This window comes from Cricetulus griseus, chromosome X, assembly GCF_003668045.3.
Source record: "Cricetulus griseus strain 17A/GY chromosome X, alternate assembly CriGri-PICRH-1.0, whole genome shotgun sequence".
NCBI lineage: Eukaryota > Metazoa > Chordata > Mammalia > Rodentia > Cricetidae > Cricetulus > Cricetulus griseus.
In genome coordinates this window covers 84,186,847-84,205,371 of record NC_048604.1, presented here as the reverse complement: position 1 = coordinate 84,205,371, position 18,525 = coordinate 84,186,847, and the positions used below count along the sequence as shown (strand labels likewise).

At 33.7% G+C, this 18,525-nt stretch overlaps 1 protein-coding gene across 1 annotated transcript in view; it reads left to right on the top strand.

Moving 5' to 3' along the window:
• The window catches only part of Dmd (dystrophin), a 1,637,847-nt gene that overhangs the window by 446,806 nt on the left and 1,172,516 nt on the right, over positions 1-18,525 (top strand). Inside the window, exon 37 of the mRNA XM_035449892.1 lies at positions 3,342-3,536. Coding sequence (XP_035305783.1) covers positions 3,342-3,536 — 195 coding nt within the window. The remainder of the gene's footprint in view (positions 1-3,341; positions 3,537-18,525) is intronic.

Sequence of the window (18,525 nt, the reverse complement as noted above, 5' to 3'; positions counted from 1 at the left end):
CAGGGTATCATATTTTTTGTTATAGACAATATTTAAAAAAGAAAAATGATTTCTTCAACATCAGTTGTTTAGGATATCAGTGATTACAGGCTTTTCTATTCAGATACTTTTAAAGATTTATCATTCATTTTCCTTGAATGCTTTTGTCAATTGTAGAATATTAATGCTGGGAAATACCCATGACAATCTGTCGATTCCATGTCTGAACATGGAGTGAATAGCTACTGGCTTAATTAGTTTGTTTTTTGAATAGGCATGAATTGTTTCAAGACTTAGAACTGTTAGTCTTGATAATAACCACAATACAGATATTAATAGACCTTTCCATTCTTATAATTAAATGAATACTATTTCTTTAAATGACTTCACATTTAGGAAAAAATAAAATATTACTATAATTATAGCATTTTAATTATTAAAAATAGATTTTACCACATAACTCCAATAAGTCTTTAAGTATGGCTGAAAATTTTGATGTGTTTTCAAATACTTACTATGATGTGAAAACATGCAATGATCTGTATGCAATCAAGGTATAGCTGACACACAGAAACAAGTAGAGAATGGCATAAGAAATGGAAATCCAGGGCCTAAAAGTGAAGTGGCCTAGAAAACAAAGCAAAACAAAAACTTGCTTAACCACCAAGCTGAGGATCTGATTTCTAGCCCTGGGACCTAATGATGGAAGGAGTGCAAGGACTGCACTGACTCCAGCAACGAGTTTTCTTATTTCCATGTTTGTTCCAGGGCACACATATAGACACTTCATACATAAACACAAATAAAGTAAATGTAACAGAAATTTAAAAGTAAATCTCAGATTGTCTGTTGCTTACTTTCTTTGAACCTTGTTTAAAAAAATTGTACTTCACACTAGATCTTACTTTTTAGAATTCTCAACTTCAGTGCTTTGCATTTAGAACTAATTATTACTAATATCAATTCCACTTACTTTAAAGTGTCTCCATGAAAATCAAAATGTAATTAGCTACAAGCACCAAAATTAAAATATTCAGCTGTAAAATTAAACCTTTGCTATATATATATGTTACTCTTGAAATGCACATTTATTTTAGTGCCTCTTTATTTACTACATTTGACTTTTCAGTCAATATACTTGCTGCATTTAGCTTACAATTAAAATATAAGAATTTAAGTAGCTACTAACATCTGAAATGTCAGTAATCAATATGAGGAAACTAAGTGACAATCCAGGCACACACACAAAAGGATATCTTGGAAATGCTTTTAAGAGAAATTATGATGAAACATACATCAGAACATTTTTTAATTAGTGGTATTTTAAATTTTCACATGAGGTTATAGTGTTCTTTACATATTTTGTAGTTCTAATTCCAAGATAATCATTGTTAACAAAAGAAGTTGAATCATTATTAAAAATAAAAATACTGTTTGTCCTATCTTCAACACTAATAACAACAAATTATTATTTAAAACAGGTATTGAAATACAAAGATAATTGTAACATTATATAGTGTTGTAAGAAATGTGATTTACTTATATGATGAAAGCTATGTCTTAGATGTTAAAGCAGTGAATGAAATGAAATGAAATGAAAACAAGAAAGACAAACTCATTAACTTTAAAATATTGTTAAGAACAACACAGACACCTGTTAATGGCATGTATGCCAGTGATAATAAATTTAGTTGATTTTTTGTGGACCCAATCTGTCACTACAAATTTCACCTTCAAATACCCTACTAAATTATATATATATGAAATTATATATATATATATATAATATATATATATATATATATTGAAATGTTTGCTTTGAATTGCAGAAATATAATTTAGATATTTAAATTTTAAAATCTATGGTTAAATACTAAATTGTCTTCATCAAGCTCAAGTTTAACTTGATCATTTTAATTGCATGTTAGTAATGCTTATATGTTATATTATTGATGATGAAGGAATATGGGTCAAGAATTTGATTTAAATATAACCAATTTCATAAATTGCTTATCATTTTAAAATGGACCTGTAAGATTCAACATAATTAGATGAGCAAATAAGTTAGAATGAATTTTACTAATCTGTCATTCGAAAAGTGATTTAAACAAAACCCCAAGCCTAAGAAATGAAAAGGAGGCCAAACTAATCAGCTTTTAGTTTTTATAACATGGGAGTTGAATTCAGTACAGGATCCCAAAGTCTATTTAATTATGTTGTTGAAGAATGTTCGTGGCTCTGTCAAAGAGACAGCAGTAATAAAGGACTTTTTTAGCAAGTTATTGTCTGAACTTCCTACGGACCTAGCACCCAAGCCCTCAGCTGACCCCATCAACCTGCAGGTGGCAGTTGATCAATTGAGTGCTAAGTTACTAGGAGAATAATTTCAATTACAAGAGTGTTGTTTCCTATACTGTAGACAGAAAAGAGCAGAGGTCATACTTCTTTCTGAATTTACACACCAAGTTCCATTTAGTTATTGCTTTTATGACCAATAGGGAAATAAGTACTACTGGCAAACTCCAAAAAGGCCTGGAGCTTTTACCACACACTGTATTTGGATACCAGTTCAAACAATGTAGAAGCAAGACAGACATTCTAAGATCTAGGGAACTTCTGCACTAGTGGGAATTCTCATCAACGAAATTGATTTGGCAGTTTAATTTGCTGATTAATTTAATAAAAAGCTAGCACTAAAGTCCGGAGCCAATGTCTGCATCTTTTGGTAAAAAGTACATAAAAACTCGGTCAAACCATTTAGTGAGTCTTTACCTCAAACAACTCTAGTGGAAAACAAATAGTGTTTCTTTCTTATTAAAAGAGCAGGAAGCCTTACTCTCTCTCTCTGAGGAGTGGAATTGGGTGGAGTGGGGAGATGTTGGGGAAAACAGGAGGAGGGCAGGGAGTGGGAACTGGGATTGGTATGTGAAATTAGGAAAGATGGTTTTAAAATGACAAAAAGATTAAAAATATTTTATTTTTAACTTAGAAAAAGAAGATGGATAGGAATGGTCTCGGTCTGAATTGGTTTTTATAAAAAAGAACAAAAGTTAAAATTAAATACTAAAAGTTTTTTTCTGATATTTTGCTTGTCTTAGCGTCTAACTAGCTTCCAAACCTATAACTTTGTTCTTCTTCTATTTGGCATGATAAAGTATGTGGACCTCATCAAAAATATTTTAGAAGATGAAAATATATGTACAGAATATAGAACTATTTTACTAGGTGTCCTTATATGTGTTTATATTTTAAGCCATTTCCAGCTCTCTTCCAACAGTATACTGGAATTGATATAAAGTCAGCAAAGTCCATTTTTTCATTCTTAGAAAGCTAAAATCTGTTCTTTTGTATATCTGTACCAGCACACTTTGCGTGAAGAAACAATGGTAGCGATGACTGAAGATATGCCTTTGGATGTTTCTTACGTGCCTTCTACTTATTTGACTGAGATCAATCATATCTCACAAGCTATCTCAGAAGTGGAACAACTTCTAAATTCTCCTGAACTCTGTGCTAAAGATTTTGAAGATCTCTTTAAGCAAGAGGAGTCTCTTAAGGTAAAAGCATAACACTTTCTTTGAACTTTTCTAGATGACTACTGCAAACTGAAGAAACTTTTACTTATTCTTGGAATTCTTTAAAACTTCAAGATTGATGGGTAAGATGTAAGTTAGACATATTTGTTTTGGAAGATGGCTACCCAAAATACTGAAATACACATAAATAATAGGCCATACTTTCACTTGTAGCAGAATCATGAAGCTAGTTGTGATAGAGTTTATTTACAACTAGTATATCATCCTCTCTCAAAGGGAAGTTAAAATAGATTTAAATTGTATCTACTTTACATTGCCTTAGTTACTTACTTTCTTCATATAATGTACATATTTCATTTCAAATTCATTTCAAACATAAGATATATAGGCTGGAATTGAATGGAATCTGACTAAATAGACTTGGAAATGTGGTTTATATACAACAGTAACACCAACATGTGAGGTAGATGGCAGGTGGGGAGAAAATTTCATTAAATATTTTCTTTAAAACCACCAGCCAAAAATTTCCTTTTCAAATTGAACTTTTTCAAACAACTAGCAGTGTGTTACTGAGTTCTGAACTGTGACAAATCATGGTGAAGTAATAAGCTATGAATTTTAGTAGGCAGTGTATAGAGATAAATGATTGTATCATCCAGGAAAATGTACATAAAAATCTGTGTCTTAAGATAGTTTTGCAAACTAATACTTTACACTTGAAATGAAATATTATTGTATAGCCACAGCTTGGTATTTTCCAGAACATGCAGCAGAATGTTGTAGATAGATGCTTTTGCTATTAGCAGCACATATTAGCGAAACTATTTTGTTTGCTAAATGATTCCTCAGGAGCTCGTTCCATATTATACATTTTCTGCATAAGTATACAAATAGAAAATACTGTTTGTTTTGGAAATCAGCATTTCAATATCTTGAGTGATTTGAATTTAATGTCATACATTAAGTCAAATAAGCTATAAAATTACACACTAAAATGGGAGCTTCATGGATATCTGGATCCAATCCATCTGCTTCACTATGGTGCTGTTATCTTAAGAAATTTGATGTAAAAGTTGAAAGCTTTATGTGTACAGTGAAGAGAAGCAGCTCAAACACTGTTTAAAGGAATCTTGCCTGCATACCTGTCATTATTCACATTAACTAATCTCTTCTGACAACACAGTCTCTAATCTCATTACTGTCATTCAACATGCAAATCATTAATAATAATCTAATGTTCATCCATTTTCCTGTTACTAGACATATTAGTCACAAGAGTAGTGAACCCGAACTTACTAAGTTTCTGGTTGAATATCTTCAATTCAGTACATCTTTTTTTGTATCATTATTTCTTATGTTTTTTAACATCACAGACTGCAGCTTTCCCTCTCTCCTCTCCTGCCAGATCCTCCACCACTTCTCCTTTGCTGCTCCCACCTATTCATCCCCCTCCCTTTGTATTCTGGGCAGGCCTCCCATGAATATATCAAGTGCCAGTAAGTCTAAGTACCTCCTCTTTTATTAAAGCTGGGCAAGGCAACCCAGTATTAGGAATAGGTCCCAAGAGCCTGCAAAAGAGTCAGAGCTAGGTCCTTGTTAGGAGTACCACAAGAAGAACAAGCTACACAACTATAACACAAGCAGAGGTCCTAGGTTAGTCCTATGCATGCTTCCGGATAGCAGTTCAGACTCTGTGAACCCCTATCAGTTCTGCTATGTTGGTTCTATGGGTTTTCTTGTGGGGTCCTTGAGCCCTCTGGCTCCTACAATCCTTTCTGGCCTTTTCCCACGGGATTCTCAGAGCTCATCCTAACATTTAGCTGTGAGTGTCTGCATCTGTTTCCATCAGTAGCTGCGTGATGCCTCTATAATGACAATTGGGATAAGCAACAATTTATGAGTACAGCAGAGTATTATTAGGCATCATTACACTGACATTTTTTTCCTATGCTAGTCATATTTTGTTCTAACCTAGGTCTCTGGGACACCCAGGCACTGGGTGCTGGCACTCCAGGCAGTGTTAAGGGTGGGCTCACTCTTGAGCATTGGGTCTCAGACTGGACTAGTTCCACAATCTCTGTGCCCCTCTTAACTCCAACACATCCAATATCCAGGAGAGAGTGTGGGTGGAAGATTATGTGGTTGAGGTAGTGTCACAATCCTTCCACTGAAAGTTTTCCTGGTCACAGGAGATGGCCAGTTCAGGCTATGTATCACCTATTACTACGGGTATTACCTAAGGAAATCCTTTCAGACACCTGAAAGTTTCCCTTGTACTGGGAATCTTACCTCACCATGAAATCTATTCTATTTCCTCTTCCCAGGGAGATTCAAGCGTTTGCCCTTGAGCCCCAGTTACTAAGCTTCTCTGGGTCTGTGGATTGTAGCATGGTTATACTTTACAGCAATGCCCACTTATATTTGATTACATGCCATGTTTGTCTTCATGGTTCTGAGTTACTTCACTCAGGATTATTATTTTTCTAGTTTCATCCATTTGCCTGACAATTTCATGATGTTATCATTTTAACAGCTGAATAACACTCCATTGTGTAAATGCACCACAATTTCTTTCTTTATTTTTTGGTTGAGGGACATCTAGATTGTCTCCAAGTTCTGGATATTATGAATAAAGTTGCTATGAACATAGTTAATCAAGTGTTCTTGTGGAAGGTTGGAGTGTCCTTTTGATATATGGCAAAGAGTGGTATAACTGTATCTTTAGGTAGGTTGATTCCAAATTTTATGAGAAACTGCCATGCTGATTTTCAAAGTCACTGTACAAGCTTGCACTCCCAATGGCAATAGAGGGGTGCATCCCTTATTCCACATCTTTTCAGGATGAGCTATCACTTATCTTTTTCTCTTAACTATTCTGGCAGATGATAGAGGGAATCTCAGAGTCATTTTGTTTTTCATTTCCCTGATGGCTAAGGATGTTGAACACTTCTTTCAGTGTTTCTTGACTATTTGAAATTCTTCTGATAACATTCTCTGTCTAAAAGGAAGGCTAATTACAACCCAAGAAGCACAGAAAATAAATAATCTCAGACCAGCAAATTCTAAACAAGGGAAACCCAGACACACACACACACACACACACACACACACACACACACACACACACACACACACACACACGAGAGAGAGAGAGAGAGAGAGAGAGAGAGAGAGAGAGAGACTCACTACTACTACTACTACTGCCTCCACCACCACCATCAACAACAAAATAAAAGGAATTAATAATCATTGGTCATTAATATATCATAATATCAATGAACTCAATTCCGAAATACACAGTGCAGGCTAAAATAATGGATGCAAAAACAGGATCCATACTTCTGCAGCATACAAGAAACACACGTCAACATAAAAGATATACATTACCTTAGAGAACATAGCACAGGCATTACTGAGATTGAGAATTAATAAATGAGACCTCATAGCACTAAAAAGCTTTTGTAATGAAAGGACACTGTCAATGGGACAAAAGTGAAGCCTACTAAATGGGAAAAGATCTTCACCAACCCCACATCTGAAGTAAAGCTAATTTCCAAATTATATTTTAAAAAACTCAAGAAATTAGACATCACAAAAAACATTTCAACGAAAAAAAGTGGGGTATATACATATTTGGAGCAGTAATTATTTTACAATAGAGTGTGAGGTTTGAGTTTCTGAGGGTCAGCATGGCACATAATTTTTTTTGGAAAGAATGCCTGAGGTCTTTATTAGAATGGCAAAGTAATAGATAAGGAAACAAGGGAGAAATTTTTGTCCCAAGCCATTATGAGAAAGCTGGTGTTTGTACGATCATCCTCAGACAAGTAAGACCATTAAGACCTAGTACCCAAGTGTGAAGCACTAGCTCCTACTTTATTTTAGAACCTGCTTATAAACAGATTAAAGAGCATAATGAAGAACAGCATTTAACCAGTTCCCTGCACTGTATTTGAATGGAGGGCCAGCCAGGTTCGCTATCTATCATGTGAATCCAGTTAGCAACAATCAGCTTCATTATCTAGCTCTATGCCTACAACTGGCATCAGTAGCTTGTTAAAGAGATAATACACTCTTTCCCATAAGATTAATCAGAACATTCTCACAGTTCTCAAGGAGACTGAAGCAAGCAAGCTTGAACTCTAAGACAACAGACTCCAGAAAGAAACTGAGTCAAACATGGGCCATCACAGTATGAATTTTCCTATTAGCACTGCTTTCATTATGTCTTGTAAGTTTGGGTATGTTGTACATTCATTTTCATTGTATTTTAGGAAGTCTTTGATTTCTTTTTTAATTAGTAATTTAGTAGAGTGTTGTTCAATTTCCAGGAATTTTTAGGCTTTCTGTTGTTTCTTTTGTTTTTGAAATCCTTCTGTAATCCATAGTGTTTTGATAGGCATAGAGTTATTTAAATAATCTTGTATCTGTTGAGACATGCTTTGTGAAAGTGTGTTTTTTTTTCATTTTGATTAATGTTTCATGAGGTGATGAAAAGAAGTTACATCCTTTTTTGTTTGCATAATATTTTCTGTACATATATGTTAGGTCCATTTGGTTAGTGATGTCTGTTAGCTCCAGTATATCTCCATTTATTTTTTTTATTCTGGATGACCTGTCTATTGGTGAGAATAGGGTATTTATGTCTCACACTATCAATGTGTGGGGGTGAAAGTATGATTTAAGCTTTGTGAGTGTTTCCTTTATAAACATGGGTGCCCTTGTGTTTGGAATATAAATGTTGAGTATTGTAATATCATCTTGTTGGATTTTTTTCCTTTGATAAGTGTGAAATGTCCTTGCCCAACTATTTTGATTAATTTTGGTTTGGAAGTATCTATTGTTAGATATTAGAATCATTATACCTGCCTGCTTCTTGGGTCCATTTTCTTGGAAAATCTTTTTCCAACCTTTTACTCTGAAGTAATGCATATCTTTTATGTTGAGGTGTGTTTCTTGTTTGCTGCAGAAGCATGTATCCTGTGCTTGCATCCATTCTTTTAGCCTGTACTGTGTATTTGGGAATTGAGTCCATTGATATTATGATATATTAATGACCAATGATTATTAATTCCTTTTATTTTGTTGTTTATGGTGGTGGTGGAGGTAGTAGTAGCAGTAGTAGTAGTAGTAGTAGTAGTAGTAGTAGTAGTAGTAGCAGCAGTAGTAGTAGTGTGTGGGGGGGCGGTTTCCCTTGTTTAGAATTTGCTGGTCTGAGATTATTTATTTTCTGTGTTTCTTGGGTTGTAATTAAACTCCTTTGGTTCGAGTTTTCCTTCTAATACCTTCTATAGGGCTGGATTTGTGGATAGATACTGTTTAAATTTAACTTTGTCATGGAATATCTTGTTTTCTCTGTGTATGGTGACTGAAAGTTTTAATGGTTATAATTGTCTATACTAGCAACTATGGTCTCTTACAGTCTGCAAGGCATCTGTACAGGCACTTCTAGCTTTTATAGTCCCCCACATTCTACCTGGCAAACCTTAGGCAAAACAATAAAGGTGTTTTGTTGTTATTTTTTCGAGACACGGTTTCTCTGTGTAGCTTTGCAGCCTATCCTGGCACTTGCTCTGGAGACCAGGCTGGCCTTGAACTCACAGAGATCCGACTGCCTCTGCCTCCTGAGTTCTGGGATCAAAGGCGTGTACCACCAACGCCCAGCTTTAAAGGTGTTTTCTAATGAGCTTTTTGTGTGTTTTTTCCTTTTTCCTTCTCTCCATTTTTATACATGAACTCTTGATTTCAATATTTAATTTTTCCACTTTGGGGGTTTTTAAATTGATTTTCTTTGAACTTATGCATATAGATTTAAAACAATTGTATGAAAGAGTGTTTTTATTTGTTTGTATTCTGTGGAGAACATTTAAATATATCTCTCAAATGATATCATGATTATTTAGATAATAGTGATATATATGGTTTAAACTGCAAGTCACCAATATGCATCAGTGTCGCATCAAGGAAAGAAAAGGCACTTCATTTTAGAGTCATTAAAGAAGAATTAATCCAGATTTGAATTCTCTACTATACTCCCCTTGTTTCTTCTGTCCTCTGTCTGCTGCATGAGTTCCAATCTATGCCTGTCTGCAGAGTCTTGTGAATCTGTTCCTGTATCTGTATCTGTGCCTGTTGTGTGACTCTGTATCTGGCCCTATCAATGGGCTTTGCTCTTTATTGAACAATACAGAAAGCATCACTTGAAGATGGAATGAGGTACATTTTATAGAAATCTTTAATGTACTTTTACAAAGGATTAAGTCACTGACTCCACCTGATCCAAACAACAAATAGTATTACAAACACTATGAATCCATGTCTATAAATGGATGCTTTCAGCCTTTATGTTGCTTTCAACATCGGTTTTATGAAAACAATACACTCACATTGTTCTGGGTCATGTATATGGTAGAGTACATAATTTAAGATTACAGCTATGTAAAAGATGATTACACAGGAAATCATAGACAAAAAAGGTTGATTGTTATATTTTCTTTTATAGGCAGGTTAAACAAATACTCTGAGTACACAGTAGGATTACAGTCATAAATATTTTTCTTTTTGAGACAGTGGTTCCTTGTGTAGCTATGGTGACTGTCCTAGAAATTGCTCTGTAGACCAGGCTGGCCTCAAACTCACAGGGATATGTCTGTCTCTGCCTTTTGAGTGCTGGGATTAAAAACACATGCCACCACTTCTTGGTACAGTCTTAAATCTTAAGTGACACTGTGAGGTCTAGCAAAACTCCCCATCTCTTAGACTATGATATTATATTTTTATCATAATGTATTGTCACAGATGTAATTTCACCAAATGTATGTACTCTCTTAGAAAGCAAACTTTGATTTATTGCAATTTACTGTCACATATTTTGTATAGATTTGCTAACATTTTACTTTGTATACTAAATATATATGAATTTACTTTGTCATTCATAATAGATTTTCCATTTTAATAACAACAGTAATACAACCATGATTGCATATTTAAATACAATAAAGTATATAAAGTGAACAGGGAACAGAAAAATATCCTCCCCTTTTTTGTGTTTCTGTCACTGGGCTACAATCAGAGATGTGTTTGTTTGTTATCCTTAAACGTTCTTATTGTTTTAGAGTTTTTCCTCCATAAAATCTACCTGTCCCACTTTTTCTCAGTTATGAAAGATTTTTAATGCATATTCTGCTTTTGATTTTTTGAAAACATAGTTTTCCATATGTCCTTCATTTGAGTAAAAGAAAAATATTTGCTCTCACACAAGTCTCTTTATCATGTGTTCCTGTCAGAATTTTCTTAAAATGATTTAGACAACATGGACAGCTTAAGGCCAAATGTACCAATCAGAGAAGATGCGATTGGTTTTCATTTATTGGAACTAGAAACATTTTGCTTGCAGAACACTTTGAGTAATGAAGTTCCTGTATTTACAGTATCATTTTTGTTCTTGATTTTCTATGGCATCTGAAAGACATGAGAAAATAGAATTCAGAATGAAAAGCTTTATTTTTTTCTTAGGTATGTGAGGAACCATGGGGAAATCTCAGGGAAAATCTGGCAGAACACGCAGATGTGCTTTTTTGCCATCACTTCCTTTAAAAGTTAAATGAGCAAGAAAAGTAAAAAGGAAGAAGCAGAGAGATACCTGACCAGCTCAAAATATCCATGATAATCAGAATCTGTGTCTTCAAATCTAAAGGACAGTTGAAACAATAATTCCATTCTAAGTGGATTTTCATAAGCAAGTTCAACTTTTCAATTTTGTCTACAAATATATTTTATAAATTTATAATGTGTTTATCATTTATAACACATTTTAATTTATAGTATTTATAATTAATATTAGTTGGTATAGGCACTGTGATTACAAATCTAAAGGCCACAAGAAAAACACTATATGACCTTTTTGTTTAAGTAATTTATAACATGATTAATTATACATGTCAGTGTTCAACAAACAAGATAGAAAGTAATAAAGGGCAAGGAGATAATCTAATGCTAAATATACATTATAAGCATTAAATGTTAACTTAATCCATGAACCAAATAAAGCAATGTAAAAATAGTATCTAAGATGAATTGCATCAAGTAAGAATACTTTCATTGAGCTTTGATGATCATTGACATTTTAACAATACTAACAGCTTAAATATTGTTTTCAAAAGAATAATGTTCTAGACAATTTAATTCTAAAACTCATTTGTTATCACAATAAATTCATGAGGATATCACTGCTACTATCCTCATATTCATATAGAGAAATCAAGGTTATTATCAGTTAGGTTATTTGCTCAGGTAATGTAGTCAGTCGTTAGATAGTATTGTTGTAAAACCTATCGTGCTTCCTTTTTTACCCTAAAATCAACATGAATTTCATTCACGAAAACTGTATTTGCATCATTTCTAAATCTCTGTCTTCTCCTTCCACTCCTCCTGTGCCCCCCACCTACTCTCAATTTCAGAAGCCAATATAATTTCTGAATATAGTGTGGATGCTTATCCCTATTCCCACAGATAAGCCTTCAGTAAAGTCAATTCTTAGCTGCTATAGTAGACAAACTTTTGAGGCAAAAACGTACTTTTGGTTAAAAATATTTGTAAAGATTTTTAAAAAGTTGTGAATTAGAAAGGAGGAATAAATTGGAGGAATAAAAATTATTCTCTCAAAAACTGAAGTGCTTTTATGAAAACACATATGGATAAAAACTGTAGACTCAAATTTTTTATCTCTAAAAGATTGATTTAAAATTACCTCAAATCTAAACAGTATTTATGGATTTGTTGAGGCAAAATTGGAGTCAAGAAAAAATTAAGGGATGAAAAGGATTCTCCTATTTCTCCAAGCTAATTTAAAAAATTGCCCTTTTTACATTTCTTTTTGTTCAAAAGATTTTTAACTGGATTTAACCAACATATGTTTCTCTCTAGCATGGTAAATGTTCAAGTTGATTGAGGGAGGAATTCTGTAAGATAACATAGCCCTACTATTGCTGGATTTCTATCAATTCATAGACTGAATTCTCTCCTTATTTTAATCAGACATCCTAAAGCAGAGTTAAATATTAATGAATTTCTTGTTCTACCTGAAAGACACCTCTTCTGTTGGTCCCCATTAGCCATAGATATATTTTACTGGTTTGACCTCTTACCAAGACCTTTTCTTATTTTACTACCTCAATATGCCATGTGTCAAAGTGATACTTAAATAATAGAATTGATTAACATTTCCTCATAGGTGAGGTTAGCAAATAAAATGTCTGGGAACAAAACATCAGGAAAATACACATGTTTTATGAACATGAAGTGGCTTGAGATGAGGCTTTGCAATTAAGAGCACTGATCTTTATGCTAGAGGATGGGGGTTGCATTCCAAACTCCTACATGATGGTCAATTTAGAGGATCTGCCACCCTTTTCTGACTTTTACAGGTACTGTACACAGAATTTTCATGTATATACATGTAAAAAAACACCCATGCACATGAAATAAAAATAAATATTTTTTTAAATACATGAAAAAAGTGAATTCCATGTGCTTCCTGCCATTGGTTGATATGAACTATTCAGGAAAATGAAATCTAAGAAACACTGCAAATTAATTTTAGCATTTTTGAGACATCAAGTTCAATATACTTTAGTACTGAAGTTTAAACCCAATATTTTGGACATTGTAGGTAAGCATTCTACAACTGAGTCCAATTAAGGTCAGAATATCTTTAAAATATGGAAGTCAATTTCACATAAGAAATACTGAATTGATAATTTCATGTTTCTTTACATAATAATTTATGTCTTTATATATCTGGAATGCTATATTGACATTTAAAATATACCTTTTTGAGTAAGAGTATCAAAAATTTTAGAAGCAAACATTTTATTATTAAAAGCAAGCTTTTGTAATTAGATTTATGTTTTATATATAGATAAATGGCTCTTTTAAAATCTTCATATGCTAATAAGTACCTCCCAAATGTGCTTTAGAGCCTATTTCATGATAGAAAACAAAGGCATGAAGATACCCATGGATTGTACGCAATAGCCTTTTATTGAATGCTAAAGCTTTAATGATTGCTGAATTGCATTCCATATATTTGATCAGGGAGCTGGTCTTTTATGTTCAAGACTAGAGGGAAGGGGACAGTGAAATTAGACTATATAAAATGTAACATATACTAGGATGTTTCATGATATTCCAGGAATGAAACTGTGCTGTAGATAAGAAATAACATTTACAAATTAGAGGAACTCTATTTTTGAATTTTTTATTTAGACTAGAAACAATCTTATTTTACATAGCAAGCCCAGTTCCCTTTCCCTCCTATCCCCCACAGATCCTCTAGCCTGCTTCCCAGGCAGGGTGAGGCCTTCCATGGGGGAGTCATCACATTCTGTCACATCATTTGGGGCAGGACCTAGGCCCTCCCCCATGTGTCTAGGCTGAGAGAGTATCCCTTTTATGTGGAATGGGCTCCCAAAGTCTATTCGTACACTAGGGATAAATACTGATCCACTACCAGAGGCCCCATAGAATGTCCTGGTTCAGTTCTATGCTGGTTTCCCAGCTGACAGCCTGGGGACCAGGAGCTCCCCCTTATTCAGGTCAGCCATTTCTGTGGGTTTCCACAGCATGCATTGTCTTGACCCATTTGCTTATCACTACTACCTCTCTGCACCTGGATTACAGGAGTTAGGCTCAGTGCAAGCTGTGGGTGTCTACTTCTGCTTCCATTAGCTACTGGATGAAGTCTCTAGGATGGCACATAAGGTAGTCATCAATCTCATTATAGAGGAAGGGCATTTAAGGCAGCCTCTCAACTATTGCTTAGATCCTTAATCGGTATCAGAATAGAGAAGACCAAGAATAGAGATACCTTAATAGAGGGAGCCATTATAGGTTTAAAGAGAAATCTGGCACAAGGGAAATGTCCAGAGATCTACAAGGATGACCCCAACTAAGACTCAAGGAACACTTTTTAAAGTTTTATTTTTTTTCATCACAGCATTTAAGAGTAAATTCAATGTATCAGATACTATTATCCCTGCTTTTTACTGGCTATGTTACTGTATTATCCTCTGACATTCATGTAAATAACTTTGCCATCCAGTTTGGAAGAAGAAGAAACTATAGACAAGTACTTTTACAGCAAGAGAATTAATATCACTATGTGTTAAATGGCAGATATACTAAACTGTAGCAATCTACCTCTTATTGGAGAGAACATGGAATAGTTAAATGAAGAGTTACTGAAGACCTTTATTTTAGCATTATTGGTTAACGAATAAACCCCTTATTTAGTTTCCTAGATATATAGTGTGCAATCTCCTCTTCATCTTTCTTTTTAGCCTCTAAGGATGTATCGTCCTCAGACTTGAATAAGCAATGTACTTTGGACTTACATGTGTCTTTGAAATGGAATTTTCTGAAAGAACACATCTTTTTAAATATTACATGCCTCAAAATGAAGGCCTATTATTATGTCCATGCCATCAGTGAACCTGTTAAACATGGTTTTCAAGTAGATACAAGAATCATAGCAAAACAGCGAATAAATTAAAATTTTGTACTTAGTACCTGGATTTCATCTTCTTTTTATGAATTCTATTTCACTATATATGTATTTCTCTTCATAATACATTCATGAAGTATTGTTTAACTTATATAATACTGTGAAATAGACTTGAAACAATGTCTAACAATTCAAAATATTATTTATTAAATATGTCACTATTTAATTCAGGAAAATTACCATCTAGAAATGAAATTTTACTACTCATTTTTATTTTTAAATCTTTACTAACAAGTATAGTGACTTAAAAATACATCAATTGTAATCTGGTATTGAGGGAATCAATTTTTCATTACATATCAAAATGAAAAACGGAGTTGACAAAGCCTGAGCACTTCATCATTTTGACATCATCATTTCAGATAAGGTAAGAAACTATTCAGGAAGCAAAATGTAAATTTTCCAAAGGATTTTTCCATCACCATAGAGACTATAGGGACTAGGGTTTTATTTCCTGTGGGTCAAAAATATAAAGATCACTTATTTCTAGACAAACAAATAATCAAAATCTATAGGAAATGTTATATTTTAGTGTAAACACTGAAGATTTTTAATTTTCTCTTTGGTGCTTGTATCCCCTTTTCTGTGCACAATGCCTAGGGAATGATATTTTGTTTAGGCACTGAAAAGATTCTCTAGACTCTGTCCAAGTTGAACCCTCTTCTCTGGGAATGAAGGAAGGAGTGATTATCTAGGTATCCAAGGAGTGTGTCAACCCCCAACCCAGTTTCTACTTTTCTCATTTTAAAAAGTTTTTACTGCTTTTGAATACTAGAACAGTTCACAACTTGCTTCTGGGAAATTCTGCTATTTCCCAGAGAACTGTAAGTTAGATTATATCAAGAAATATCTCAAGCTCAAATCCCCAGAAAATGTATCATGTGTGGTTGTTCTTGCTTACACATAAGCACCCATCTGTTGAGGAATACACATACATGTATAAGCTTGCACATCACATGAAACTTGAACCAGATAATTTTTGTATGTTTGTGGGTAAGATCCTTTTCTTCTCATTTGAATTTAGCTTTTATAGGTATTTATAGCCTTGTACTTTAAGCATTTGGGCTACAAAAATACAGGCAATGTAATCAGTTGTCTAATGTGAATTCAAAGTATCAACTTTCTTTTCAAAAATGTAGAAAACTTACCAGACTTTTGATTCTTGTTGGTGGATCAGTAGCCAAGTGAAAAAAAAAATCAGTGAGTTATGGAATCAGAATTTGTATCTGATAAGTGCTGTTGAATTCAAGTTGTCCAGGTCAGGCAAATTAACAGAAGCAGCAGTGAAGTCATGTTGGTGTAAATTCCTGGCACATGACCTAGTCAGGTTATTGCAACATACCTAAACCATTGAAGGCTCAGAGCCACAAAACATGACGGTATTATTGAAATTGACAAAGCAAAGAACAAATGCCAGAGACAACCTGGGTCCAGTGATTTTTAGGGTTAATAGCAGATAACAAGTCCACTCTATCCATTTAAAACTTTTTATAACTTTTCTTATGTTGTCAAATTTGTTTTTATAAAATACAATCTTTTAGTCAATAAATAAACACATCATGTCAAATAAAGCAAACTCTATTCCATTTTGAAAGAAAGTGAGAATGCCTTTACTCAGATTTATAACAATTAATTTTTGGGCAAACTGATCTCTTTACTCCTCCCTTATATTAAAGAGATCCATCCTTATGCAACCTTACTTGTGTTCTCTTAAAATCTTCCTTTAGCCATGTAACCACCTCTTATGCAATTAAAACACAGCACATTTCTGTGATTACCATTTCTGTAAGTAAAACTGGTGGAAAAGAGTTTTAGTGTGAAGTTTTAAAGATGAGTAAATTCACAGGCTATTTCTGTGTTATCACGCCCTCCTTTCCCTCATATGTCAGTACCTAATGTGTCAGATATGTCCTTTTACCTCAGAGTTCAGTTGAGGCGTTGAACAAATAAATATGTTTCCCATCATAGGCTATACATGGAGTTGAAGAGAATACCTTATAATTACTAGGAAATCCTTAACTTGAAACTAATTCATGCTACTCATAATATCATTTTCTATACATCTTTGAGTAGATATACAGGACTATAAGCAAAAATTACTTTCTTTTTAAATAAGTCCAATTATAACATTTGCTTATAATTGACATGATATATATTCTCACCAGGTTTTACAGCTTAACTTTCATAATTTGTAATTTACAAAATCACATTCATTCACTATTAGCTATCTAATTAAATGCAGAATTGTTGGTTTGAGATTCAGAGCCCACTATTACATGTCTATAACCTCTCTACCCTAGGCAATTTCCCCCAAGGTTTTTACATGCTATAAAATCAGTAACTTCTGAGGAGTTATGTTTTTATAAATGTTACATATGGGATAAAATACCTTTTCTACTTCTGCTACTTGACTACGGCTACTTCACATTCCATGTTTCTCATGACAAAATGATAGATACATCATTCCTTCTCTAAACTTCCAGAAAACATTAGAGTGAAAATGACCAAAGTACAAGAGTAATTATGCTTGGGCTCTGGTCTGCATTAAAAGAAAAAGACAAGAGAAGTGAAAGGGAAAGTTATGCCTTTCTGAAGCAGGACTCAGAAAGGTAGACAGACCCAACAGAAAATTATAGTGGATCTGGAGTGGCTGTGTTAAAGAGCATGGATTTTATGAAAGAAAATGATATTATCTCATTAAAAAGACAATTATTCCACCTATCTATTTAGCCTAGATTAAAATGGATCTGTCTTCCTTAGCTGTATTCCCTTGGTCAAGTGGTAGGCCAGCACAAATGGATTAAATGTTTAATTTTAAAGTCAACTTATTTTGTTATTAATTCATATGTGTATATGTGTGCTTGAATGATTTTTTTGTGAACTATATGCATGAAGGAGACTGCAGAGGCTGGAAGGCAGCATCTAATTCCCCAGAACTAGTTGACCTGTCAAGAAGGGATGCTACCAAGGCAGCCTACTGCCAATAAATTACATTTCTGTCTAGATTTCACAGAACATGCCTTGGATAAAAATCTAAGTTTGAAAGTCTGTATCTTTTACAGACTATTGGAAGTCACAAGTACTAATGGAAAACCATTCAGGAATAAAAGGAAAGCTGTGAAAACACCAAGTACATCCTCATATTGACATAAGATAAAAAAGATACAGAAAGGAGAAGGTGAATCTGAAGACATGAAAATAGGAAACCCAAAAGATCTTAAGTCGAATGAAAGCAATTTTAATCTATAGGGTTAAATCAATTATTCTGGAATGAAGACAATGTCTCACTCGTTTGATTTAGGCATATCTCACTATTGGAAATAATGAGTAATATGTATGAAGTCAATGATTTAGAATTACAAAGCTATTTCTTCTGAGACTATTTCTCCTTTTTTACTTTCTAGAGAAAGCTGATATATTTTTATGATATATATTTTCATTATTACA